This window comes from Panthera onca, chromosome C1 (assembly GCF_046562875.1).
Source record: "Panthera onca isolate mPanOnc1 chromosome C1, mPanOnc1 haplotype 2, whole genome shotgun sequence".
NCBI lineage: Eukaryota > Metazoa > Chordata > Mammalia > Carnivora > Felidae > Panthera > Panthera onca.
In genome coordinates, this window is record NC_138346.1 from 208,301,038 (window position 1) to 208,328,956 (window position 27,919).

A 27,919-nucleotide genomic window follows, 5' to 3' on the forward strand; every position below is an offset into this window, starting at 1 on the left:
GGGCCTTTGTGTTCGGGGGCTCAGAACAGGGCTCACCCTTGGCCTTCCCCACCCAGGCCTGGGGCACTTGGCCTGAAGCCACCGCCCTCCTTAGGCACTTGCTAGTTTCCTGGCCTCACCCATAGAGCAAGGGTGACTCTGGAGTCACTGGCCCATGCGGGGTGCTCATGGGGACTGAAGAACGTAGCAGGTGCCACCCCAGCCAAGCTCCCAGCAGGGCCCCAACTCTGTGCCCCGGCCCCAGGCTCTGAGCTGTCAGCACAGAGCCCGACGCAGGGGCTCGAACTCACAAGCCACAAGATCATGACCTGAGCTGAAGTCGGACGCTTAACCGACTGAGCCACCCGGGCGCCCCAAGGATTGTGTCTTTTTAAAGAGCTGGGTGAGGCAGAGCCATGCTTCATTCCCAACGGGACCAACTCTTGGCTGGGGTGGAGGGGCTCGATTTTGGTGGGGGGGCAGCACGTGCAGCCTCACCAGGGCCCCATGGGCGGGGCCAGGGCCACTTATTCATCTCTGACCCCTCTAACCTCGTCCCTCCCCAGGTTCCTTCCCACCTTGGTTCTCTCATCTGTAAAGCGGGGACTGCCATAGTACCTAGTCACAGGTGTTGGTACCTCGTCACAGTACCTGGGCATCACGGGGCCATCGTGAGGGTGAACCGAGCTCGTGCTTTGCAGGATGCCTGGTACTGGTGAGACCATACCCCCACCGGCCATCATATGTGTGAACAGCAGCCTCTATCGCTGGCCTGGGCCAGTGGCTGGCCTTTGCCTACACCACTCACTCTGGCCACCGGCCTGAGAGGCCCTCACGCTGGGGACACTTGTGCATCCTGCTGACCGGGGGCCCCGGGCGTGGGGGGGCACAGGGCAGCCCTCAGCGAGCATGCGATGAGTTGATGTTTGCAGGGGTGACTGGGAGGAGGCTTTGCTCAGTGAGCATCCCCCTGCACCCAGAGTTGAGGGCCCGCGGGGTCCCCAGGCACACAGTGGGTGGGGGTGAGGGGTGGGGAGAGCACTTGACCAACATCTCCACTCACTGGTGGTCACTCTGGGGGCAGGTTCCGTGGTAAATGCTTTAATGCATTAGAGCCTCACCCATCCCAGGAAGTAGGGGTAGTTCTCTCCTTTGACAGACGGAAACGGAGGTTTTCAAAGGCGGTATGGTCCGCCGCTAGTCGGTCAGCAAGGACCAAGGCTAGCTTTCGTACCGCGTCTGGCTTAAGCCCCTCCGCCCAGGCTCACGACCCCGAGTGCACCGCCTGGCCCCGCGTCTCACATGCTGCGGGCTGTCTCTCAGGGCATCCGTTTCCTCTGTGAGGCAGTAACGGGGCTGGGCTGGGTCACTGCTGAGGTCTGCGGCTCAGATCTGGGCAGAAGCTACAGCAGGAGGGCTGGAGATTAGAGAGGGGGAGACGGTCCTGAGCAGCTGTGTGTGAGGCGGTGGGACTGGTCAGCAGAGCAGGGCCAGCCCCTCCCTGACGGCGGCCCTCAGGAGTTGGGGCCTGTCCTCTGATGGGCCCGGGGTCCACAGGAGAGTCAGCTGGGAGGGTGTGGCGGGGGCCATCATTCCCAGCGAAAACCTTCTCTACCCAAACTCCTGCTCTCAAACCCCAGGCCCATCCGGCTCCCATGGTCTCCCTGGACACACGTCCCTGGATTCGGGGCCCTGTTCTGGCCTCGCCTTTCCTCTCTGCCCGGGGCCAGGCCTGGTGGACGGAGGGCAGGCAGGGCCCGCGGTAGCCTGACATGCCAGGACCGGGCACAGTGGCTGGCCTCATACGGGCTCGGGGACCAAGCTGCTGTATCCTGGCCCTACCACCTGCGAGCTGGGTGACCTTGGCAAGTCACTTCCCCCCACCGTGCCTGTTTCCTCATCTGTAGCATGGGGATCATCGTATCTATGTGACAGGTTCTTCTGTAAGGTATTTAGGCCCTGGCATGGCACCTGCAGGCACTGAATAGAGGTCAGCCATTGTCATGACTGTCCCCTCCTTACCCGGGCCTTGGGGTCCTGCCACACAGCAGTGCTCTCCACTTGCCAAGCTTTCCCTGCTCCTACAGCCCCGCCTACAGGGCTCCTTCTACCTGAAATGTCCCTGTCCTGTCTGCCCCCAACCCGGCCTACGAGGCCCAGCTGTATGCCACCTCCTCCATGAAGCCTTCCTGATGCCTCCTCCTGGAGGAGACCCTCTCCCTGGGCACGCCCACAGCTTGCAACCTAGCCCTCCCCTTACCTTCACTTGCCTTCTGCTCGGTTCTGGAAATCTGCACTCTTCTCTGTCTCCCCTGTCCTTCGGTGACTCCTTCAGGGACTCCCCTATCCTGCAGGGACTCTGCTCTGGACGCAGAGACAGGGGCTGAGAGTCTCCGTTCATCACTTGCTAGCCGCGGGATCTCGGGGAAAGTTGCTTCCTCTCCCGGAGCCTCGGGCTCCTCGTCTTTGAAATGGGGATACGTACAACTGCTCTCCCCCCGGCACCGGTGAGAATCAACCACGAGAGTGTTCGTAAAGGACCCGGGGCAGCGCCTGGCATGTAATAAGCCCTTGGTCGGTGCTAGTTTCTGCTGTGAAGGTTATTGTGATTATTAGGACTTATTTGCTTTTAAGATGATCACTCCTAGAGCGTGCGTGAGGTATTCCTGCCTCCTCAGGTAACAGATGGGGAAACTGAGTCCAGGGGCGCCCTGCAAGCTGGCGGCAGAGACAGGACCGCTGACTCCCAGGGCAAAGCAACCTGCGGAGTTGATCTCAGTGTCCCCTTCTGTACAGGGAGGGATTAGGTCCCTCCCAGGAGCGTCTGTCCACAGGAAGCAGACCCCGCTCCAGGAGCCGGCTCACTGCCTCCCTCGGCGCCCCTGCCCTCTTTCCCAGCTCTGATACAGCTCTGTTAACTCCTGTACCCTCAGACTCATGCCTGCTCCTTAAATCACTGGGCCCGAGGCACCGCAGCTTCAACGGCCACATATCACTTGTAATTAAGGGGCCTGTCCCAGGGACGCGAAGTTTACCTTCTGCCGGAGACACTAAATCCAGCTCCCGGTGGTGGAGGGGATAAGGCATCGCACTGACCTAACACCTGTCAAGGTTTAATGATGCGCCTGCGGGCCTGCTCTGGCGGGACCTGGGGGGGCGGCCAAGAGGGGCAGGCAGTAGGTGGGGAGAGACGACCCCAGAACAAGAACTGAGCCTCCTGGTCTGCGAGACACAGGAAGTCCAGGGAGCTGGTGAGGGTCTCGGGAGGCGGCAGCCACCTGCCTGGACGGTTCAGGGAGCAGGTGACTCTCTACCGCTTGGCTCAAGAGGGCACAGAGGGCCATTCTGTGAGAGGCTGCAGACAGGCTCCTTCGCCAGGCGGTCTGGGTTTGAATAACAAGGTCTGCCGCTCGCTTGCTGGGTGACCTTGGGCAGGTTACTTAACCTCTCTGGGCCTGTTTCCTCATTATCAAAATGGAAATGCTACAAGTCCCTACCTCCTAAAGTAGTGAAGATTAGAAGAATTAACATACTTAACATACTGGAAAAAGTGTGGCATATGGCGGCTGCAAAATTCACCTTTATTCTAGTATGATCTGGCCGACCTACATGAACACGAATCTCTCTCAGTCGCTCCCCCAAGGCAGGCACATGGTGGGGGCTTACGATATTGGGTGAAGCGGGACGTGTGTGCATAAGGAATCAATGGGCAAACGGTCCGTTTCCGTCAGGGAGAGGCTGGTCACGTCAGCTCCACGGCCCTACGGACAAGACGGGCAAAGCAGCACAGGACGCTTGGCTAAGCCGTCTGCTCCTTCCAGCCTCGTCTGCGGATCAGAGAGGTCACGCAGCTTTCCAAATCACACCCAGCGTGCACTTCAGAGGCCTTGCCTCCACCCCAGCCTAGGGCTCCGGGCCCCCCCCAAGAGGAAGAAGTCGGAGAACATTTGGGTTCTTACTCTAGGCTTCCCTTTATCAGCAGGCTCTGTTTTCTCTTCTGTGAAATGGGGACACTGATCTTGCTGACTTCCCAGACGGCTGGAGGAGCGGCCAATGATGCAGCCCAGGTATTCCCTGCTGTCTCTGTTGAGAGGCTACGTGGCCCAGGCCCCTGTGGCAGCCCCATGGCCCCACACTCGGAGGGGAGCGGCGTCCCTCCGTCTTCCTGGCAGCCTCGTGTAGCGGGGAAAAAGGGGGGCTCCTCCTTCCTGCAGATCTGAGCTCAAATCCCATCTCACTCACTGCTGTGCGACGTTGGGAAGCTTCCCTGCCCTCTCTGTGTAGGGCATGTAGTACCCACTGTAACTGAGGCAGCATAGGTCCCATCTGGGGCGGGGAGACCAGAGGTGGGGCAGTGGGTAACAGAACGTGCTGGGCCCGTTGCCGAGTACACAGTGAGCTTTGGTCAAGGGTGTGCCTCCTTTGCAGGGCTGTGTTCAGTGAGGGAGGGACGGAGGGTTCCAGAAGCCTGTCCAGGAGGCGGTCAGCAGGCTCGGGCCTTTGGGGCTGACGCTGGGAAGCGACCGTCCTTGGTAGATGACCCAGTTAGCTCCAAAGTGCTCTTCTGAGCCCCAAACCCATCTGTCTGGCCCCTCTCTGAAGGGGCTCTCAGCCGGTGACCTGAGTTAGCTGCAGGCCTGTGGGTGGGCAGGTGGCCAGGGCAAGCATCCTTCCTCCAGGTCCCTGGCCAGGCTGAGGCGCTCAAGACGGCCGTGCGCAGTCTCCCAACATGCTCCGCGGTCCATCTTAGAAGACCCTGGCCGCGCTGGCCCCGGCCCTCTGGGCCGCAGCCCCACTCCAGCAGCCGAGCCCGGCCAGCTGTCTCAGGCCCCTGCTGCCTCTCGAGCTGTCCCCTCGGAAGCTCCAGCAATCGGGACGGAGGCCTGCAGACAGCCTTCAGATCGCGGCCCCAGCTTCTCCACCCCTCAGCCCGTTTCCTGAGGTCACCGTCTGCTAAGCGGGACCGCAGGTCTCCTTGGTGACTTCTCAGGGACCATCTCCATCCGGTGCCGGGTCCTGCCGTCTCCTCCACATCTGCTCCCAGCTTTCCAATGGGTCCCCAAGTCCTCTGGCTTCTGTTCGGAAACCCAAGGCCCGAGCTGACTGGTGCCGTCCCACCCGCTGCGGCTGCCCGCCCTGCCCTCCGACCCAGGCCGGGTGCCGTCCGTATTCGTCATCTCGTTTACCCCTCACAACAGCCCTGTGGGAGTAGTGACCTTCACTGCCCCAGTTTCCAGAAGACGTAAAAGAGGCTTGGAGAGGACAAGTCACAGCGAGACTGGGGAGCGGGTGGGACGGGACCACAGCTGTGACCCCGCTCTTTCCTGCCCTCCTCTACGAGTGCGAGCGTGGGACGCCATGGTAGTCGCTGCCTGGTGTCTTCCTGCGGCTCTGACTCCATTCCCTGGCCTCACTGACACTTACAGGGGGGAGGTCAGGACAACATGGGTGGAAAGTAAAAACAATGGTCCTGTTTAGGGGCGCTCACTAGGAGCTTGGGACACGGGCCCAAGAGGGGAGGTGCTACGGTAACCCCATTTAGCAGACAGGGAAACTGAGGCTCAGGTGGGGAAATAAACCACCTGCCAGCCTAGTGTGGTGGCTCAGCTGAGGGCTCTGGAGCCAGCCTGCCCGGGTCTGGATCAAGCTCAGCTGTTAGTTGGCCCGTGCCCTCGGGCCCATTTGTTAGGGTTTCTGCTTTCACACTTGTCAACTGCGGAAGGTAATAGTGGGGCCTCCTTAGAGGGCTGTTAGGACAATTAAATGAGTTAGCAGGTGCGGGGCAGAACTGTGCCTGGCATACAGCAAATGCTCAATAAACATTTGCTGCTTTTATTATCGGGAGTTGCAGAACTGGGTTTAAAACCTCTTGCCTGAATCTCAGGTTCATCCCCTTAAATACTCCCCAGCTCTCTAAGGGAGTAAACACTGTTTCTCGTCAACCTACTTGGATAGAGGGCTCATTCTTCACTGGGGACCTCCCAGCCTTCTCCTGGTTTCAATTTGGAGGACTTTGGTCACTCACTGTCACTTCTCCAGATTGAGGGGGGGGGGGAAGGGGTGGGGGAGGGGAGGGGGCTTGGAGGGGGGCCTGCCTGGATGGACATTGGCTTGGGAGACGAGAGTGCCCAGGCCTGGTCCTCAGGACCCTGGGGGCTTCGGGATTGGGACGTGGGGGTTTGCGTTTGCAACCCGTCAGCACCCCACACTCCTCTGCGGCTCTGGCGTGGATCCCGACCCGCCACGTCTCCTCCCCCTCCCTCTCCCCCTCCCCCTCCCCCTCCTCATAGCAGCCTTGCTCCCTGGAGCCTGTGGCCACTGCAGTGGCCTGGGGCCAGTTCATGTAATTAGCGTTAAGCCCAGCAGGCAGCTTATCCGCTCAGGCTCCAAGGCAAGGAAGGAGCCGATCATTTCCCACCCGGCAGGCATCGTGGGCTATGGAGGGGGCTGCGCCGCAGCTCTGAGTCTCGCCTTCCAGCTACCCTGCTTGGGGTCCCCCAGGGATTCTCAGACCAGCGGCCTCCCTTCATTGACCTAAGCTGTCCCCTGGACCGCCATATACTCTGAGCAGGAGCTGGATCTGTCTGGGAGATACACATCTCCCCACGGCTGTCCTGCACGCAGGCAGGCTTCCCGAGACGGGGTCTGCAGACCGCCGCCTGCTTTTCCGCTCGCGTCCTTCAGAGGGAAAGAGCTGTGTTTCTCCTTTTTGCTCAGGCCTATGGCGGCCACACCAGGCCTTTGAGGGGTGCAGGCTCAGATCCCCCATCACTTTTGGAGCCGTGGACATTTCTCCTTCCCAGGTCAGGAGAGGTCCTTGACACTCCAATTATTGGCCCTGGGAATGCGCTGCTTCTTCCAGAGAGGAGCACTGGGCTGGATGTCCAGAGAACAGAGTTCAAGCATCTGGTCCCAGAAAGCAGAGCTCCAGGCCTCTAGAAATCCTAGGTTCTGGCCTGGCCTCGTGGTGAGAGCACCGGCCAGCCCAGGGTGAGCTTCTTGTCACAGGGAAGCTCGAGCAACTGGCCCCAGGAGGACTTCCTGGGGACCCTCCCACCCCAAGTCACACAGCAGGGAAGCAACAGAGCCAGACTGGAGATGGCCAGATGGCTTTACAAAGCATCAGAAGTATGGAAGGACAGACGTAGAGGTCAATGGAATAGGAGGGAGAGTCCAGAAATAAACCCTCACATTTACAGTCAATTGATTCTTGGCCAGGAGGCCAACACAATTCAGTGGGGAAGGAAGAATGTGTTCCAAAATGGTGCTGGGACAACTGGTCACCCACGTGCAATTGAGGGAGGCCGACCTCTCCTCCACAGCACGCACAAAAACTCCCTCAAGATGGATCGTACACCTAGATGTAAGAGTTTAAACTATTAAAACTCTTAGAAGAAAAGCAGGAGTGAACTGTGACCTTGGGTTGGGCAGAGCCTCCTCAGCTGGGAGACCCAGAACACAAGCAACAGAAAACGAGTAGATGGAGTGAACCTTACCCGGACGAACACCCTCCGTCCTTCACAGGACGCCAGCAAGAAAGGGGAAAGGTAACACACCAAAGGGGAAAATGTACACAAATGTGACACGCGATACGGCCCTCACATCTGAAATAGAGGACTCTTAGAGCGTGATGATGAAAAGCCAAATCACCTGGTTGAAACGAGCAAACGATCTGACGGTATTTCTGCAAAGCAGATCTCCGAAGGGCTGCAAAGCCCCCGAAAAGACCATCAACACCATTAGCCATCAGAGCAGCGCAAATCGCATCGCAATGAGAACCGCTTCCCGTGCGCTAGGACGGTCGCCATCAGACAGACAGGCAGCAGGTGCAGGTGAGGATCTGGAGAGACGGGGACCCTATGCCGCTGGAGGAAAAGTCAAAGGGCACAGCTGCCTGCCCGCCCTCAAACGGCCATGCACAGAGTTCTCACTCGATTCAGTAATTCTATGCTTGGGTCTGCACCACCCCCCCCCCCCGCCCCCCCCAGAGATCTGGAAACTATCCGTTCACACCAAAAGCCTGCACATAAACGTTCACAGGAGCATCATTCGTAACAGCTGGAAGGTGGAAATGTCCATCAACCGGTGAATGTACAAACGGAATGTCAGGCATCGTGCAATGGAATATCATCCAGCCACGACGAGGAACGGGATCCCAATACGTGCTCCAATGTGGATGAACCTTGAAAACCTTACACTAAGTGTAAGAAGTCCCAAGAATGACAAAAGACCACGTTTTGTATGACCGCATTTCTAGAAAGTGTCCAGACCAATCCACAGAGAGACCAAGCAGATGAGTGATTGCCTAAGACCGGGCGAGGGGTGCAGGAAGGGGAGTCATTGCTGATGGGTACGGGGTTTCTCTCGGGGGCAGTGAGCATCTTCTGAAATTGGTTACACGACTAAACGTGTTTGCAGAACTTGGTGACTATGGTAAAACCCATTAAGTTGTATCCTTTAAACGAGTGAATTGTACGTCATACGAATGACAGCTCAACAATATAACTTTTAGAAAAAAGCACACCGAATGCACGTAATAAAAATTTAGTAAAGGGGCACCTGGGTGGCTCAGTTAAGTGTCCAACTTCAGCTCAGGTCATGATCTCCCGGTCTGTGGGTTCGAGCCCTGCGTCGGGCTCTCTGCTGATGGCTCAGAGTCTGGAGCCTGTTGCGGATTTCGTGTCTCCCTCTCTCTCTGACCCTCTTCCACTTGTGCTCTGTCTCTTTCTCTCTCTCAAAAATAAACATCAAAAATTTTGTTCTAAAAATTCAGCAAAACATACCTAAACAAACAAACAAATAAATAGCAAGCAAGCTATGCAAAGTTCATTAGCAACTGTTCCCCAGGATGGGACCTGTGTCCCCTGGCCCCACGTTTGGAAAGCATCTGGTGTGGTCTGGTGCCACTGTGGTCTTGGGTGCCAAAATTCTACCTTTATCTGCTGACCTCATTTGGAAGCCTACGGAAGACAGACAGGGATTCCCGAGGTAGAACGTTTTACGAATGCTTATTAATATGTCGTGACTTCTGGTAGAGCGGAGTGGTTAAGCACGTGGGATGCCCTTACCCTTGCTTGGCCGCTGGCTAGCTGGGTGTGCTGGGCAAGCGATGTACCTATCCGTTTCCTCACCTGGCGAAGAAAGGGCAGTACCCATCTTACGGAGCTTTTGAGATGATCTGATGTTAGTCTATGAAGACCTCAGCACAGTGCTTGGCGTGGCAGTAAATCCTCAGTGAAGGGTGACCTAGGTGGTCGGGAGGAGAGTGTCGCCTTCAAAGTCAGAGGGTGACTCCTCCACTCTGCCCCCTCCTGGCTCAGTTACTTTTGTGGGTCAAATGGTCTCCGCAAAAGATGTGTTGAGATCCTAACCCCCAGTACCTGTGGATGGGACCTTACTTGGAAACAGGGTCTTTGTCGATGTAACTAAGGTCAGGCGAGGTCATACTGCCTCAGGGTGGGCCTTGATCCAATGCCTGGTGTCCTTATAAAAGGGGAACACGGACACCGAGACACCGACCCATGGAGGAGGACGCCCCGTGAGGACACAGGCAGAGAATGGAGGGACGCATCTACAAGTCAGGGAGGGCCAGGCATTGCCAGTCACCGGCAGGAGCTGGAAGAGGCAGGGAAGGATTCTTCCCTAGAACTTTCAGAGGAAGCGCAGCCTCGCCAATGCCTTGATTTCTGGCCTCCAGAACTAGGAGAGAAGATATTCTCTCAGTGTCCTGATATCCCCTCAGTGTCCTGGAGCCCCCACCGCCTCAGCTCTACACCCCGCCGCACTCTCTTGACATCTGCGTTACTAATAGCCTTTGTGTCAAAGCGGGGACGTGTCCCTTGGGGGCTCAGAGTGGCTGTCAGGCTCTCCAGCTCTGATCTCAGGCAGCCTGGCGGGACCCCCGGCTCTCTCGCTCCCATGGGTGAGCCCCTTAAACTCTCAGAGGCTCGTTCCCTCGTCTGTGAAGCGGGGGGGGGTGACCGGGCCCGCCTTGGAGGACCCTCGTGAAGGTCACACGATTGGGTTGGACACTCAGCACACAGCCACACATTCAATGCTTGACGGGAAGCGGCCTTGATCATTAGCCGTGGGTCCAAGGGGTGGCAGAGAAACCTGGCCTCCCGCTCTTCCGGTGGGAACAGGAGAGCAGCGTCTTTTGGCTTTGGTGCGGGTGGGGGTGGGGTGTCCGGGCTCACATTTAATTGATTGTAACATCGCACCCTTAACATGCTCCCCCGCATCACCTGCACCCCCGAGAAGAGCCGCGGCAATCCTTCCGTGACTGTGTATAATGCGTTCCTGGGGCCCAGCACGCGACTTTCAAATTGGCTTACAATTTATCTGCAGCTCGGATAAAAACATTTTAATGACTGTGTGCGGCATGAACCCTCGGTGTCACCCACGGGGCTCCCAAATGTCTTTTCCCACCACATAGCGGGGATGTTATAGGCGTGAAATTACAGCCGCTCTCGCATTTTCATCTGCACCCCGAGGCCTGTGGAAACGGCGCGTTAGAATGTGCTAGATGCAGAGGCAGCCTGGGTGCGGGCTCTCCAGCACAACTGCTCCGTGCTTTTGATGCACGTGGGGCCGTGCAACGTGCCCTGCGCCTCATCTCCCTTCCCTCCCCCCCCTGCTGTCCTAGGAAGCTTCCCTTTGACCCCCAAATCGGGGAGGGGGCTGTCTCGCCCCACCGTTGGCCGCCACAGTCCTTAGGGTCCCTTGGTGCATAAAGGAGACCCCGGCTTTCAAAGGCCTCCACTCACTTGGAGGGAGGGTCTTGGTGCATGTGTGTGTGTGTGTGTGTGTGCGCGCGTGTGTGACCAGAAAGGGTCTAAGGTATGTCACAGATGGGCCAGAACAGCGAGCAGATCGTAGTGTTCGAAACTTCCCTGAAACATATTGAAAGGGGAGGGTCAAGGAGGAGGAGGGGGGAGTCACACAATTTTCAAGTCTTTCTAATTGTGCCTAATGTTTAAAAAATTTGTTTCAATGTTTTCGTTTATTTTTGAGAGGCCCAGAGAGACAGAGTGTGAGCAGGGGAGGGGCAGAGAGAGGGAGACACAGAATCCGAAGCAGGCTCCAGGCCCTGAGCTGCCCGCACACAGCAGACATGGGGCTCGAACCCACGAATGGCGAGATCCGAACTGCTTAACCGACTGAGCCACCCAGGCGTCCCTTATTGTGCCTGACGTGTAAATGACATGAGGCCTATTTGTCGTGAGAGGCGCTATTTACTGAGCACTTGGAACGTGCCAGGTGCTGGGCTCAGAACACTCTGTTCTGGGGATCATCTCATTGAATGGCCCGACCTTGGCCAAGCCACTGCCTTCTCTGAGCCTGGGTCTGGGCAACGGACACAGTGTAGTTTCTGCCTCACAGGCCCGCGCAGCTGCTGGAGCCCCGGAGCTGCCCCCGGGGGGGACAGCCTCACACTCAGCCCCCTGTCTCTCCCAGCCCGCCCAGGACCTTCCCGACCTTGGTGAGCCAAGGAAGAAGGCATGCTGCTCTGGGACGGGGACAGCCACAGCCCCGCGGGCCCCGGGCAAATCCTTTCCCTTTCCCCAGCCCCAGTCTCATCCTGATCCCGAGGGGCTCTTGTCAAGATCAGGCAAACCCCTCCATTGAGAGCACTTTACAATTGGCAGAGCTGGCTGAGTGGGAGGTGTGGCTGTCGTTATCAAGGTCGGGGTATGTGCTGGCTCCTCCCCTAGGCCTTTGGGAAGAGGCCAGGAGGACGGGTAGCAGAGGCCCGCTGTCTGGCCACTCCCAGAACCAGGGCAGACCTGGGTCCCTTTGCAGGGACTCGGCGCACGAAGCTGTGAACACTCCGTTCTCAGACTGGCTTGAAGCTCCTTGGAGTCATGAATCGTCGACGAGACTTCCAGGGGCAAGAAGGAAGCAGCCACCGCTGTGCCCAAGAGGGGGCAGGGCCCGCGACAATGACCCTAAAGATGCTGAGGTCTAACCTGACGAACCTTGTGGCTGCCTCGTCTGGGTTTGGTGCTTTGCAAACTTTATTTCAATAAGAAAAAAAACCTCACAGCCACTCTGGAGGGTAGCCACCCTTATCCTTATTTCACAGATGGGAAACTGAGGCCCGGGGAGGCTAACGAATGCAATGACCGATCTGGGATTCAGCCCGAAACCTGCGTGTCCTAAGCTTGTATAAAGGGATTATAAGATCTCCTGGCTCCCAGGGCTGTGGCCGGGATTCCGTGAGACAATGGGCATGAAGCCAGGAGCTCACACCCTGTCAGGCACAGGCCAGGGATGGGCAGTAGCTGTGTTATCAGTTCAGCTGCAGGCTTAGTGAGCACGGGGGTACCTGCCGCATCCGGGGGACAACGGGGCAGGGGCGACCGCTGACAAGCACAATGACCTCTGAGCAGTGGGTCAGTCAGAGGACTGACCAAGATGGGTGAGTGCTATTTCGGGAAGAACCCCGCCCGGGGAACACCCTGAATTTCCAGGGGTCAGAGCCTTTCCCTGGGTTGGGAGCCACTGCGTGGTCCTGCCCCTCCCGGGTCCCCACTCCCCCACCCCCCCCCCACCCCTGCCAGCCTTCAGCCTCCTGTTCAGTAACTGGGATCACATCATCTGTCTGCCCCATCCCAGATGGCTGCCACCTTGCATCGAGAGGACCCCAGAGGTTCACCGTTCCCTGCTGCCCGGACAGTGAGACCCGAGGAGAGGATTCTCAGCTGGCTCATGCTGGCCAGGAGTATACCGCCTTGCTCAGCCAGGACCATCAGGCCCGCCGTGCGGTTCTGGTCGGCCCCACGAGGTCTCTCTGTGCCTCAGGTGCTTGCTTAGCGGACGGGGTAACAGACTCACGGATGTCAGAGCTAGGAGGACGCTGAGGACCGTCTGGTTACACCCCCTCACCGTAAGGAGAGGGAAACTGAGGCCATAGAGGGAGAGTACACCTGCACAAGGAGCTCTGGTGAACGAAGGAGGGAGCGTAGGCCTCCTGGAGGAGGTGGCTTTTGAGGATGCTGTCCTTGCTCACATAGAGAGAAGCCTCACCTGGAGCATCTACACCTGTTTTCAGGGGCGCAAAAGGGGGTGTGGGAGTCCAGATGCCTGGCTTCTGGCCCCAGCACCGAGCTGCTATCACAGGAAGATTTTGTGATCCTGGCTGGGTGACCTCAGGCAAGTGGTTTGCCCTCTCTGTGCCTCCACACCTGTGTGTGCACCTATGCACATTTTATGTTTGCATCGCACACTGGATACAGCTCCCCAAGGACCTCGTCCTATTGAAGGAGCGTGTCCATTACCTAGCGCGTAGTAGGTGCTCAATAAACATCCGATAAATAAATGGTTACGTGCATGTCCCTCATCGGACTGGGGCCCCTTGACGGTGCAAACCGAGTTTTGTTCTTCACCAGATTCCCCGGGGCGACCAGCCCTGGGCTGAGCACCAAGACATCTCCTTCAGGGAGTCGCCGCGTCCCCGCCGCGGCCCATCCCCCAGGAAGCCAGAACACCCCACGTGCCGCCGCTGCGGGAATCAATGTCCCTCTGGAGGTCTGGCCTTTGGAGGTTTTCCATTTCCCCAGAAGCTGTGGCTTTCCACGGGGCCTTTATGCTCTCACTGATTGCCTGAGTACGACAAGCTTTGTTTCCCTGGTAAATATCATTTGATAAGAAAATCAGAGAACCCTGGGGCCCGGCGTCAGGGCCGAGTCCCTAGAATTCTGGCAGCAGAATCGGAGAGTGTGGCTGACGAGAACGTCAGCACTGGCAGGGGCTCCTGAGACCGCTTGGAGCCAGGCCCTTGATTTACAAGGGGAGAAACCGAGGCTGGGGTGGTGGACAGCGCCACCCAGAGACGGGCGCTGGCATTACTATCCGCGTGTTGCAGATGGAGGCAGACACAGGGTCAGAAGGCGGGACACCCCGAAACCCAGCCCCGACACCCACTTTCTCACTGGTCACTTGATGCTTCAATGTCCTGGGAAAGGCCGTAGGAGGTCTAGTGTCAGAATCACTCTCCATAGCAGGTGTGTATCACCTCCCCCAGGGAGGCTCCCAGATTGTCCTGTCCCTGGGGTGGAGGGGCGGGGGGGGGGGGCTCACCCCCCTGCACCGTCCCCACAGGCACTTCTATGAACGTGGCTCTTGTCTTCTGCCTGGAAAGGTACTCCCACAGGTGCCCCCACAGTGCCCAGCTTCTTCCTCCCCGTGTCCTCATGGGGTCCCAGGACCCAGAGCTGGGGGTCCATGAATGACCCATCAGGCCTGCATCCCACCCCTGCCTTACAGAAGTGGACGCTGGGGTCTGCTGCCCCTCGGGAAGCCCTCATTCCTCCTTCAGTCCCTCAATTGTCCTAGTCAACGTGTCAGTTGTGCCCCTCTAAAGTGCCCAGGCCACAAGGATCTGGGGACGAGCCACAGCCCTGCGTCCATGAGGTCAGGGTATATCAGTGCAGGTCGGAGAAGGGGTTCCTGAGAGGAAACCTTTGGGTGGTAAGGCCACACCTGTCACACCTCGGCAAGGCCACTCTCCTCTCCCCTCGGAGGCAGGAGTGGGAAAGAAGAGCGTTCCTAGGACAGCCCCCCCCTGTGCACACGCACATGAGCAAAGCTCCTCGCTGGGACCCCGGGGCCAGGGCCCCTGTGCTCACCCATGACGTTGAGGAAGATGTTGCCTGATGCCAGGACCACCTTCTCTCTCGTGGCGCGGTCGTAGATGCCCACGTGGCACTCATAGGGACCGTTGTCTGAGATGCGGACTTCGGGCAGCCTGGGGGAAGGCAGAGGGACAGGATGAGGCCCCATCGTCCGGGGCTGGAAGGCGCAGCCCCCCAAAACAACCCCCAAACCCCACTGTTCAGCCTCGGATCAACAAACGCTTCTGAATCGATCAGGTGCTCATGCGCTATGCCGGGGGGAGCAGCAACATTTATGGAGCACCGACTGTATGCCAGTCCCTGTGTTTTATTCTTCAGGAGGTGAAGGGGGTGGGGGGCTGTGTTCAGCCGGAGTTACACCTGTGCTTCCATGAACGGCGGATGGTAACAGTGCCCACACCTAGAGGGCCCCGAGTAGGACCGGCGTGTGGTACAGGCTCAACACTGCCCTAGGGCATCACATCACTCAGCCCTCCACAGAGGATCACCATTCCCGTCTCATAAGCATGGAAACTGAGGCTCCAGAGGGGGCACGGGTAGCTCCCCCCCACCCCAGCAATATGGCTCATAAGAGCCAGGATGGGAATTTGAATTCCTCTTCCCACACTGCCTTTGCTGTCCCTTCACGCCCAGTCTTGGGGGCTTGAGAAGAAACACAGCCAACTTCTCATCTCCAAGGAGCCCCTGTCCTGGGGGACAAGGAGGCAGGGAGGCAGCCGCACTGCCAGGCACGTGGAAAAGGGGGGGCCTCTCTGAGCACAGAGCAGGGAGCAGCTGGTCCTGCCTGAGGTCGTCAGGAGGGAGCCTTGACCTGGAGGCCGCCCGCTGCTGGGTCAGGGAAACCTGGGGGGTTCTCTGGCAAGTGCCAACCTTCTCTGGGCCTAATCATGCGGCCGAAGGACAGCCTCTTCTGGCCACACCTCAGAAGAAGCGGGGTCTCCGTCTCAGAGGTCCTTGCACCACAGCACGACACAGGAAGACGCTCACGGTCAAGGTCACGGTCACGGCAGCCGTAGTAAAGGGCCAGCGTGGCGCCCTACCCACCAAATTGGCCCCGTGGTCTGATCAGAGAGGCCCCGGCCGGGGAAGGCGAGGGTGGTGGCTAAGAGCACAGGCTCTGGGTGTGGGTCCCGCCCCGCCCCCCCCCCCCCCCCCGAGAAGGGGGTTCCTTCAATCCAACTCTTTGTTCCCACCCCCTCGTGGACACATTTCCACCCCACTCAGCGAAGCCGCCCGCTGCGATCTGCTTCTGCTGGGCAGTCTAACCTCAGATTCCCTTTCTTCCCTTATGTCAGCTGCCACCCCCCCCCCCCCCAGCTTTGCCTCCGAGCTCCGGTTCCCTCCTGACTCAGTGTCCCCCACCTCCCTGCACCTTGCCCCCCACACCTGGGCTCTCAGCCTGGGTTCCTGCTGCTGGCTCCGCTCTGAGCCAGCACGCATTAGCATAAACAAACACCTTCATTTACATAGAATACGCAGAGGTTGACATCTGGTCTACCGACTGTCATAAAAGGACTCCGAGAGAACAGGAGCTTCTCACCAGGGAAACTTTGCGGGGAGAAGGCTGCCCTCCTTCCCTCCCTTCCGTGCTCAGGGGGGCACCGCGTCGATGGGAACAGCGGGGGCCTGTCTTCCCTTGGGAGCGATTTCCTTTGTTTGTAACCCGGCTAGACTGGAAAATCAGCCCCTCTACAGGCACTGGTGCTGAGCCACAGTCACCTGGAGTGACATATTTAGGTGACACTCATAGGGATCAGTTATAGGGCCGACCTGCTTGAGTGACTTGTGTGCAGGCAACACGCTCAGGGGACAGCCCCATAAAGACACAGGCTCAGGAGACGCGCGTAGCTGGCAGGCGCCCAGGTGATGTAAGAAGGTAACAGTGACATGGCGGGCACGCAGGTGGAGACGCGCAGGTAACCGCCATGTGGGGGACACACGCAGATGCGTTTATGTGACAGCAGCACAGGTGACATGTTTAGGCCATTGCTCCGCTGATGGCACGCTCAGGTGACAGGAACATAAGCGGTGTGTGTGGGCGACTCATGTAGATGACACAGCACAGGTGGTCGAAGACGTGACGCCTGGACTGGCGCCTCGTGAAGAAAGCGGCCACTTGGGACTGTTTCTACAGACTCGTGTGGTCCTTCACGGGGCTCCTTAGCTCTCCCAGCGGGTCCCGGTCCTGCTGCTGGGCACCACCGTCCACCTCCGCCACCACTCAGGGACTTGAGCACGTCCCGGTCCTGCTCTATCTCCTAAATGCACCCTGGATTGTATCCACCTCCCTCCAGCCCCACGGCCACCATCTTTATTCACCTGGAAGGAGGGCTGGATGGCCAACTGGTTTTGCTAATCTTCCTCAGATCCGTTCTGCGGGTAGAACCCAGATCTTTGCAAATGCAAACGGAATTAATGGCACTCCCCTGCCTAAAGTCCTTGGGAGACTTCTCTGGGCTCTTCAGATGAAGACGGGAATCCTTATCTTGGCCAACCAGGCCAGCGTGGCTGCTTCCTGCCACATCTCCAGCGACCTCTTAGCCTCGTCCTCCTCTAGCTACGATGGCTTTCTGTCTTTCCATTCCTCTCATGCGCCAAGTGCCTTCTTAAAAAATAGACTTAATTTTGGAATCGTTTTAGATTTACACAAAAGTTGCCCAGACAATAGAGCATTCTCGCCCATCCCTCACCCGATTTCCCCCATGGTTAACCTGTTCCAAGACCACGGTACAGCTGTCAGACTAAGAAACCAACACTGATACATCACTGTTACCTCAAGCCCAGACTCCTTCCGGGTTTCCCCAGTTTTTCCACTAATGTCCTTTTTCCGTTCCAGGTTCCCATCCAGGACCCCTCAGAGGTGACCTTTACAGGTGCATTTAGCCCAGTGCCTTGTTTGATTCAGTGCTTTCGCTTGCAATGTTCTCTCTTCCTGGGGCTGCTTCATTTTCTTTCCCTGGCTGCATCCTTCCGATTACAAAGGAACGGTCGCTTTCTTAGCCACCACCCGGACCAGGTGGGTGTGGGGAATTGGTGGCATTGGTGGCCCTGATTAATAGCCTCCCTGCATCCATGCCTCTTGCAAACAGCCTCGATAGTTTCTCCTACCTAGGAGTGGAGTCTCTTTCCCTATCCTTGGCCTTATGACCTGCGGGTCATAAGGTCGGAAGTGACGGTGTACAAATTCCAAGCCTAAGTCTCAAAAGAACTCTCTCTCTCTCTCTCTCTCTCTCTCTGTAGCCCCACCTCCCCCTTTCACTCTCTCTCCCTTTCCCTGCTTCTTCCTGAGAACAAGCCTCTGATGTGGACAAGAGCGCATGGAGACACGGAAAGAGACCCCAGCTGGCCCAGCCTTTCCAGCCAAGGTCACACTCAACAGTGAGCCTAGCCAACCCCGACTCATGAGCAATCATTCATGGTTGTTGCTTGACGCCCATCCAGGCTTGGGATGGCTTGTTATGCGGCAACAGCTGACTGATACAGCAGTACTGGTCCAAACTGTAACTTGATGACTTTCCTCTGTGACTCTCGATCACCCTCCTCCCCTGCCACGCACGGTAAGCTCTGCGAAGGTAGGGTGTGCCCTGTCTGGGTCGCCGGCATGTCCCACGGCCTCGTGGGGCACTTGCCATCATGGTAGGTACTCAGTCAACATTCAGTAAATGGGTGGCCTGGGGCGAGCACGGAGAACCCCGTCTCCCCCTGTGCTGGAGAGCAGGCACGGAGTCTAATTCTTACCTGCGGACCCCAGGGCTTCCAGGGAGCTGCTTTGATTTGGACCCAACGCCTCATCCGAGCTTGTGCGCTCAGTGCCGTCCTTCTAAAGTGGATTAAGCAGCCCAGAGATGCCCTCTCCCCAGATTTGAGCGGCATTGATCTGCATGCTGCATAAAAGGCCTTGCACAGATAGCGGGGCCCCGAGGGGGCTGGGGTAAGAACACCAACTCTCATCAGCGTTGGGCTCCAATCAATAAACTATTAATAACTGCAAAGGTTTCTGGCAAAATCAGCGTAATGCAGTTTAGCGGCTGGAGTTTACCAACACTGACAGCAGCTTCGAAAGCCATGTAATTGTGTTTTTGAGAAACTGGAGACCCAGATAGTGGGGGCCCCGCTGGCTGTCCCCGGGGGCCGCCGGAGTTCGGGTTAGGCCATGCAAGGGCTGGTCCCTGGGTCAGGCCGAGGGCTAGCACGAGTATGTGCACCTACTGTGTGTCATGCCTCGTGCCGAGCCTAGGGGCCGAGCGGCCGATGCAGAGATGCCAAGGACTTGGTTCCTGCTCCCCCGCCTTCGCCTGGGCTGTTCCCTCTGCTTGGACCCGTCTTCCTCTCTTGGCCACATGGCAAGCCTCTAGCCATCTTTCAAAGCCCAGCAGGTGGGTCTGACTTTCCCCACCTGTGATCTCACCCCAACAGAGAGTTGGGTTTAGCTCAGAGCTGACACGGCGCGAGAGACCAATGGACTAGAATCACTACGTACCGCAATCCTCAGGTTCGACATCGAATGCCACCTCTTCCAGGCAGGCTGCCCTGACTGCCTGCTCCCTGTGCCAAGGCTGCATGCCTGGGGGCACCTACCTGTCCACAACACGCTACATTGTTGCCTGTCTGTCCTCCCTCCCAGGGAAGCATAGAAGCTCCTTGAACGTGAGCCTGGCCACGCGGTGGGTGCTCAGGGAAGAGCCACCGTACGGATGAAGGCGGCGGAAGCAGTCTAGGCCAGGAGGTGGGTGCCCTCGGACTAGTCTGGGCTCTGCACCCAACTAGCTGTGTGAGGTTGGACAAGCTCATTTGGCTTCTCTGAGCTTGGATTTCTCCATCTGATAAATGGGTGTGATCATACCGGTCTTGTGGGATCACAGGGTAATTTTCTCCCGAGAGGAGTTATGCTAAGCCTTTTTCCGCATCTTACCGAATCCTCGACGGGACCTTGCTGTCACGCAGTACACAAAGTATGCCCAAATATACTAGAGAGCAATCATCATCTTATCATCCCTACCTTGTACAGATGAGGAAACTGAGGCACCCACCCAAGAGGTAACAGAGAGTAAGCAGGCGGGTGCCATGATTTGGAAGCAAGAGCTGAAGACGTGTCTTCGGGCCCCACCGCCCCACCCCCGGCTGCTCCTCGGATCTTCCTTTACCAACTGGCAGGTGACTCCAGGCTCCTTGGTTGCCAGGATTCGCCTCCACGGCTCTTCAGTGCGTTTCTATTCTGGGCCCTACCACTCTCCAGGTAACGAGAACCATCTGCTTCCTCCCTGCTGGGAGGAACAGGACGGCCTTTTATTTCCCTAAATTCCCTCCCTCCAGCTTCCAGTGGGCCCCTTAATTCCGCTGACGGCGGCTCCCTGAACAAGTTGTGCTCACATTCTCCACACCTGACCCGACTTCACAGCCTCCGCTCGCCTCTCCTTTGCGCGCTTTGTCTCTCCACTGGGAAGAATCCCAGATTCTCACAGAATGGAGGTGGTGGACGTGGAACAGGGGGCAGGACTGGGAGCAATCCGAATGCATCTCCGAGTTTCCCCGTCCTGTATCGCTGGGGAATCATGTGATCGGGCGAGGGACTTTGGCTGACAGCAAAAGGAAGCCTGAATGAATGAGCTGGACCCAAGTATACTTGGAGCAGAGCCTGGTGGGTGGCAGGCGCTTGTCAGATTCTTCCCCCTCCACCGTTAAATGATTACATTTTTAAAGTGTATTTATTTATCTTGAGGGAGAGAGGGAGCGAGCAGGGGAGGGGCAGAGAGAGAGGGAGAGGGAGAGAGTCCCAGGCAGGCTCTGCGCTGTCAGCACAGAGCCCGATGCAGGGCCCAAACTCACGAACCGTGGCGGAGATCAAGCGTCAGATGCTTAACCAACTGAGCCACGCAGGTGCCCCAAATGATTAAATTTTTAAACAAATTATTAAGAGCCTCCCAGATCCCAGGCACGGTTTGCGGTGTCGAGTACGAAGCAGGGCATACACGGCCACCGTTTTCAACAGCAACACTGTAACAACATCCTTTCCATCCAGCCTGCACCTATGCCTCCCAGCTTCTTGGAAGAAGAGCGCTGGACATTCATGCAGCTGCCCTAGGATCAAGGTCATCATGAGAAACATCAGTCTCATCTCGCCACGTCCTAGGGGTAGAGCAGCGTGTCAGGTTAGGTTGTCCCTGTACTACAGGTTCCTGGGATCTGTGCCTCTTAAAAAATATTTGTTTTCATTTATAGATTCATTGTGGTTTAGGGGCGCCCGGGGTGGCTCAGTCGTTTAAGTGTCCGACTTCAGCTCAGGTCATGATCTCACGGTCCGTGGGTTCGAGCCCCGTGTCGGGCTCTGTGCTGACGGCTCAGAGCCCGGAGCCGGCTTCGGATTCTGTGTCTCCCTCTCTCTCTGCCCCTCCCCTGCTCACGTGCTCTCTCTCTCTCTCTCAAAAATAAATAAACATTAAAGAAATTAAAGAAAAGATTTGTGGTATAATTGACAAACAATAAGTTGCACAAAGGCTACATATTCGATGGGTTTTGACCTATGTGGACACCATTGAAAGCACTCGCACAATCAAGATAAGGAACAGCTCTAGCACCCCCCAAAGTCTCCCTGTGTCCGTGCGTAACCCCCCAGCTGCCCAGCCCCAGGCAACCACCGATGAGCTGTTACTGTAACTCACATTTCCTAGGATTTCTGGTCAATTGGTTTTCTCTGAGAAAAGTATGCATGGCATTTGTGCAGGTGCTTCTGGCCCTCTCTTGCTCTAATCTCTCAGGCGAGGGGGGGTGGTTACAGGGCAGGTCACAGACACCTGGTCATTTCCTTCTCTCCATTCTGCCGGTGCTGCTCTGCCCGGAACCTTTCCACCTGTCCACGCTTCTGCCAGCTCTCGCTGCCCGAGGCTTCTCCAGGCCATCCCCTCCCTACCCTGCTGCCAGAGTGACCTTATCACACAGCGAGCTCTGGCGGGTCCTTTTCCAACTTCGAACTTTCCCCTGGCTTCCATCCACTGGAGCATCAAGTCCAAACTCAGTGACACTGACACCCTCCCTGATCTGGACCCAGAGAGGAAGGAGGGACGGGAGGGAGTTGGGGGGAGGGAGGGAAAGGAGTGTGTGGCCTCTCGTCCCTCGCCAAAACTCCCCAATTAAATAAGAAGACTTGTCAGGACCAAACTTTTATAATCCACCCTATTTAAAAAGCATTTTGTAATTCAGATGTCTTCATTTATATACACAGTGCCTCATTCTGGGCTAATGGAGCAGATTCAGGTAGCGATTGGTCCTTTGAGGCTTTGCTTTAATGAAGAGAGGAGAGAACCTTTTCATTTGTGTAGCCATTGTTTGCATGGAAACGGAGCTTCTGAGGAGCCGGGAGATACTTCCTTCTTGCAAGTAGGTTAAACACCCCCCCTGCAATCTGATTAGCCTAGCGCCTGCCTCAGCGCTGCTCCCTGTCACCCCTGCTGGAAAGATCTCAAGTGGGAAGTAATAAAGTTTCACTGTTCGCACATCTGCCACGCTTCCCCCATTGGCTGCACAGCCCCTGAGGTCCAGACCTTTTCTCTCCCTCCCTCAGACACCTGCTTACTCTCCAAGTTCAGGGCCGTGCCCCTGCAATGCTGGGGCAACTGTTGTAGAATGCCCACTGCGTCTCTGTGGAGCCTTGAGGCAGGACTAATAAAAATGGCCATAAAGTCTCTGGCAGCCATGGGGGCTATATTGGGATGTTTGCTAGTAAGACACTTGGAAAAGGTTTGCTGCTCTCTGGAAAAGGGCAGGGGCGGTGGGGGAGAGCAGGGATGGGCCCAGGCCCCCTCCCTCGCACCTGTGCAATTTGCAGAGCCTGGCTGGGAGCCCGAGGGCAGCTCAGGTCTGTCGGTTTGGCCCAGTGGCCCAGGTGAGCACCTGCTCAGCCCCCAGCCCCAGCTGCTCCCCCTTCCCAGCTGCTCTTGCTGCTTCTGGATTTTCCTTCGCCACCCCGGGTGGCTGCGTGAACCCCTCAGTGCGAGGAAATGGACTGGCTACCAGCGGGTGGGGTAGCGTTTGAGGAAACCGGCAGACCCGGGAAAGCGGCCAGGGACAGGCGAGAAAGCGCCTTGTCTTGAGATGGGATCCTCTACGGAGACTCTGGGAGGGTGCGGGGGCACAGGCCTCAAACTCGAACGTACTCAAGACTCCCCGGGGGTCTGGCTCAAATGCAGATTCTGGTAGGTGTGCGCCGGGCCTCAGAATTTCCAACAAGCTCTTAGGGGACCCTGTTGCTACTGGCCAGCAAACCCCAAGTCTCAGGTTCTCGGTCCTTCTCCAACCCCAGTAGGTCCATCCGTCTGTTTGATCTTACCCTCCCCCACCAGACACACTGGGTGGTCCCTTCCATCGGTTCCACCAAACCCCAAATGCCAGAACCTAGAGTTTGGAAGGCCAGACGCACACCTGTGTGTCTGTAGTGAGTACTGTTGAGTAGACATTATTTGAGGAGAGATTTTGCCCCTCTACGTGGGTCCTTTAAACCACCAAGGGGCACCTGGGTGGCTCAGTTGGTTAAGCATCCGGCTCTTGATTTTGGCCCAGATCATGATGTCATGGTCGTGAGTTTAAGCCCCTCGTTGGGTTCTGTGCTGACAGTGCTGAGCCTGCTTGGGATTCTCTCTCTCTCTCTCTCTCTCTCTCTCTCTCTCTCTGCCCCCCCCCCCCACCTTGCACACTCTCTCTGCTCTAAAATACAAATAAACTTAAAAAAAAAAAAACAACCCATGGGGGCTGCCACAAAGCTGGCCACACACAGAGCATGGCCTCTGTCCCCCTCATTCTGCCCTCCCGGACCACATCCTGCACCTGCTCCCTGTCCTCCCGCTTCTGAGATGACAAATTCTCAAGCTTTCCTGGCCCCCTGCAGGGGAGTCTAAACTCAAGCTCACCCTGGAAAGTGGAACCCAGACCGTAGGCTGAGATCAAGGCCAAGTTGTGTCTCCTTCCACTCGGTGGGAACTCGGCTAATGTCACCTAAAGTGGTAAGACCCGAGTCACCTGTCATGAATACATTCCCCGGGGAAGCTGCCCGTGGAGAGAGACGTTTCAGCCCCAGTGGGATGGGAATGGAACATTCTGAAACCCAGAAACCACTCCCTCGCCTCCTTTTGGTCCATTCCTGGAGTTTCTCCTCCAGCGAGCCCTCGAGAGGAGCGGACTGGGGAGACGTTTGCCCTGGGCAGGTGTGGAGCCACAGGGACTTCACCGGCAGAGGCGCCGGTGGAGGAAGGAGACTCTCCTCCCTTACGCGGTGGGACGTGTCCCGTGGGCACAGGGTATACGAGGAGGAGCCTGGGAGTTTTGCTCCAGATTTCCCAGTGCATCCTGGTCTTCACCAGGGCGACCAGCTAGCCCTGCTACGTCTAAGACTCTCCCCTTTTAGCACGGAAATACCCACGTCCCAGCAGTCCAGGCAAATCAGGCTGCTGGTCGCCTTATATTTGATACACGAGAAAACTAAAGACAGACGAGACACCCGCCCCGGGCCAGACAGCAGTCAGCAGCGGATCAAGGATGGAGAGGCCAGGCTGCCTGTGCCTGCTGATCCAAGAGGGACCCGGGAGGGAGACGGGCCACAGGTGGCCCCTCTGCAGCGTGCCTTGAGGATTGTGAGAGCGTTACAGACCCCTGGCATGGGCCCAGAGGATCGGCTCTGGAGCCACGGCCGCTCCCAGCCAGAAGCCTCAGTGAGTCGGGGGCTCAACGAGCCTGAAATACCCGGGGCTCTTTTCGTACCACAAAGCTGGAGAGTTTGGGGCCAACTTCTCCTGCCCCCAAGCAAGCAGGAGAAGGACAAGAGTCAGAATTGCTGTTTGGGGGCTGGAAGCCCACAGCACCCCGCCCCCACCTTCCGGCCATTCCCCAGCTGGGGAGCCAGTCAAGGCTTTGTCCAGCCTCAACGTGGTGGGCTTACCTGAGAACATTAGGGCCGGCACCAATTAGGGGCGAACAGGCTGTCTTGAATGGGGGAGGCCCAGGGACCAGGGGGCAGGGGTGGGTTAAGGAGAGGGAGGCAGCGGGGGCGGGGGGGGGGGGGAGGAGGGGGGGGTTGGGACTGCCGGAAAAGCCCCTTCTCTAAGGGACAAGCCCCTCCCTCAGCACTGAGAGTTTCATTACCTTCTTCCTTGTGTGTTTTCCCCTTTCTTTCCAGAAACTGCCTGAACTCTTTTTTTTTTTTCTTTCTGGGGCCTTTGAAAAGCCATTAGCGATTTCTATCCCCCTTTCAATCCGAAAATGGTTTCCATCATAAAACTGCTCAGTGGGTGCAAAACATCTGTGGCTCCCAATCAAATTGCTGGCTGGGAGGGAGGGATAATGGGGAAGCAGGGCAAAGGGTGGGGGGAGGAGGAGTTCCAGAACATGCCAGCCCCCTTCGGCCCTGCCCCCAGCTCGCCTCCCCAGTCCAAGGAGCCTGGAGGACCCACCTCAGGCCCTGCCTGGCCCCAGACTTTGTGGGTTGGCAATCCCGGCCCCTGAGCAGTTAAGGAGGTTTAACTGGGGCCCCAGCGCTGCAGGGGTCTGGCCAGGCAGTGGGCGGTGAAGGGTGAGCCCCCAGGTGAGGCCCCAGGCGGCCCCTCCATTGTTAATCTTCCTCTGCTCTCCCCCTGAGCTGCACCCCCCCCTACATTCTAGCCTTTCATTCCCTTTCCTCCTGGACTGGAAGGTGCTGGGCGCTCATGCCAATCTGGCTCAAGCTCCTAGGGGCGCATGACCTCAGACAGGTCACTACCCTCTTCTGGATCCGGGGAAGCCTTTGTTCTGAGGCTCATATGAGGTCTCTGGGGAAGGCCCCTCACCCTTGCCCAGAAGAGTACTCCAAGGATGGCCGCTGTGACTTCCCAGGTGCCACACGGCAAGTGACCTGTTTCCGAGGTGCGAAAACACCTCTCAGAAATCAGATTTTATCCTCCCACGATGCATTCGCAAAGGAAAAACCGCAGAGCCTCGCCTGGGATCCTTAGACTACCCAGACCCTGGGAAGTGAGTACCTGGGACCCTGGATGATGACAGATGGGGGCTCACTGGCCGTTGCTGCTCTGGCCTCCTTGACCCCCGGTCGGTGGAAGGTGGGGGTCGCTGCGCCATCCATCCCGGCCTCTCCCACCCCGTTCAGCCCGCTCCCACCCCTACTCCCGCTCTGTGGACCCCATTGTCCTGACTCTCTGGTCTGCCACCTCCCCCTCCCCGGGCCTCCCCTTCTGACCCTCCCTCTCTCCTCCCCCTCCCCTTCCTCTCCTGGCCTCTCATCCCCAGCCTCTAGCTGCTGCCATGGAAACCTCTTCCTCCTCCAAGTCCTGATTGATCCATTTCTCACGGTCAGCGCTCAGCTCAGGGTCTGGGTGGGGAGGCAGGCAAGGGCGGGAGGGGCCAAAGGTTCAGGGCGATGCTTCTGTCCGCTTCACCCCGTGCCCCACCCCAGGCCCGGCAGGCACAGGGTGTGGGGTAGGTGCCGCCTGGAAAGACATTGGACGGTGGGGAACCAGAAAGCAGGCAGTGGGCCAAAGGGAACCCAGACAAAGGAAACTGGGTGGTGAGCAGCTAGATGGGAGGCCGAAAGGCTGGTGCCACATGTCTGCGCCCGCTGCCCCCTTTCTGTCCCTGTGAATGCTTTCTTTTTTTTTTTTAATGTTTATTTATTTCTGAGACAGAGAGAGACATAGCATGAACGGGGGAGGGTCAGAGAGAGAGGGAGACACAGAATCCAAAGCCGGCTCCAGGCTCTGAGCTGTCAGCACAGAGCCCGACGCGGGGCTCGAACCCACGGACCGCGAGATCATGACCTGAGCCGAAGTCGGACGCTCAACCGACCGAGCCCCCCAGGCGCCCCGTGAATGCTTTGCTTTTTAACAGAAATTTCTGCCTCCCTGCTGGGCGGTGGTGAGACCCCCCAAGCCCCTTACGATCGAGCTTGCCTTCAGCAGGAGCAGGAAGGCGTGGGACGCGGCCTTTCTCGGGCTCCCCACACTTCCTGGCACCAGTGATCACTCTGGTCTTGTTCGGTGAACACAGCCGACCCCCGCTGTGTGCAGGGGCGGGACTGGACCGCTGGACCAAGGGTTCTAGGGAACGGTGCACGCCTCGTCCCTGCACACCAGTGGTTCATTGAGTTGAGTGACCCGGGACAAGTCATTGTCTGTGCCTCGGTTTCCCCATCTGTAAAACCCAATCCTCACAACCATCCCACGAGGCGGGTATTCGTGCCATCATGCCGATTTCACAGACGAGGAAACCAAGGCATGGGGATGCTGTTTGGAACGTGTTGGTGCCCACTCGGCCAGACGATGTCAGAGACGGGGCCCGTGCCCCGGCAGCTGGGCCCCAGAGGTGAGGCCGTGAACCCCCACGCTCATCGCTGTTCGAGGTGAGAGTGATATAGGCTTCTGCAAGGTCAGGGCCGGGGGGGGGGGGGGGGCGTGGAGACAAACCTGCACAGACCCCCTTCAATTCGGGACCGGAGTGGCCCCGAGGCCGATCTCTTCAACCACAGTTTGAACAAGGGATCAGAAAAGAGGCTCAAAGACATGGTTGTTGACCCCTAGACGGGCAGGCGGGCGGCGCACCAAAGCCCTGCAATTCACAGAAGCCTCGTCGGCCCTCCAGGGCGACCATCAAGCAGCCCAGCCTCCTACAGGGAGATGACTGGGGGACATATTCTCCGGGGTCTGAGATGGACACAGCAGCCAGCCGAAATTCTTTCATTTAGTCCCTGCAGCCGCCCCGCGCGATCAAATGACGAACCGCTTAGCGGATCAGGACACTGAGGCCCAGAGAGGCCAAGCAACTTGTCTAAGGTGTGCGGCTAATGTCTGTAAGAGCTGGGGTGGAACTGCAGGTGTGTGGGGCCCCAAGTGTCCATCAGGAGGATGAAACGCGAGACAGTGGCCTGCAGCTCCCCTTCTCCTCCGGGATGGCCCCGGGGGTCGCTTCAGAGCAGGACCAATTACTCCGGTTGAGTGAAGAAAGCCTTAACTTTCCCCGCAAACCTGCAGCCAGGCCTGGGGCCTTGCAGGAGGCCTGGCCCATCCAGGTCAGCTGACGGGCGACCCGGGGCCGAACCCGATTCCTGCTGTTTCATCAAAGCTGAGCTGAAAACAGCCTTGCTTTGGCGGGGGGGAAATTGAAACTCCCAGCCTCCTCTTAAGGCTCTTAAACAGGTCAGCCCACCAAAAAACCCAATCCTTCAATCTGGGTTCTCTTAAAAAGTAGGGCAGGCCAATTATGTTTTACTGTCCTGAGCATGTGGGGCTGAGTGCGGGGAAGGTCAGGCCAGGGCGCCTGGGGCTGCCGGCAGA

The 27,919-nt window shown here is 57.7% G+C and overlaps 1 protein-coding gene across 4 annotated transcripts in view; it reads right to left on the reverse strand.

Annotated features, from left to right (window-relative positions):
• Nucleotides 1-27,919, reverse strand: part of IGSF21 (immunoglobin superfamily member 21) — a 233,647-nt gene that overhangs the window by 21,593 nt on the left and 184,135 nt on the right. For all 4 annotated transcript variants that reach the window (XM_078452315.2, XM_078452312.2, XM_078452313.2 and 1 more), the window contains one exon: nt 14,610-14,728. In XM_078452315.2, coding sequence (XP_078308441.2) covers nt 14,610-14,728 — 119 coding nt within the window. The remainder of the gene's footprint in view (nt 1-14,609; nt 14,729-27,919) is intronic.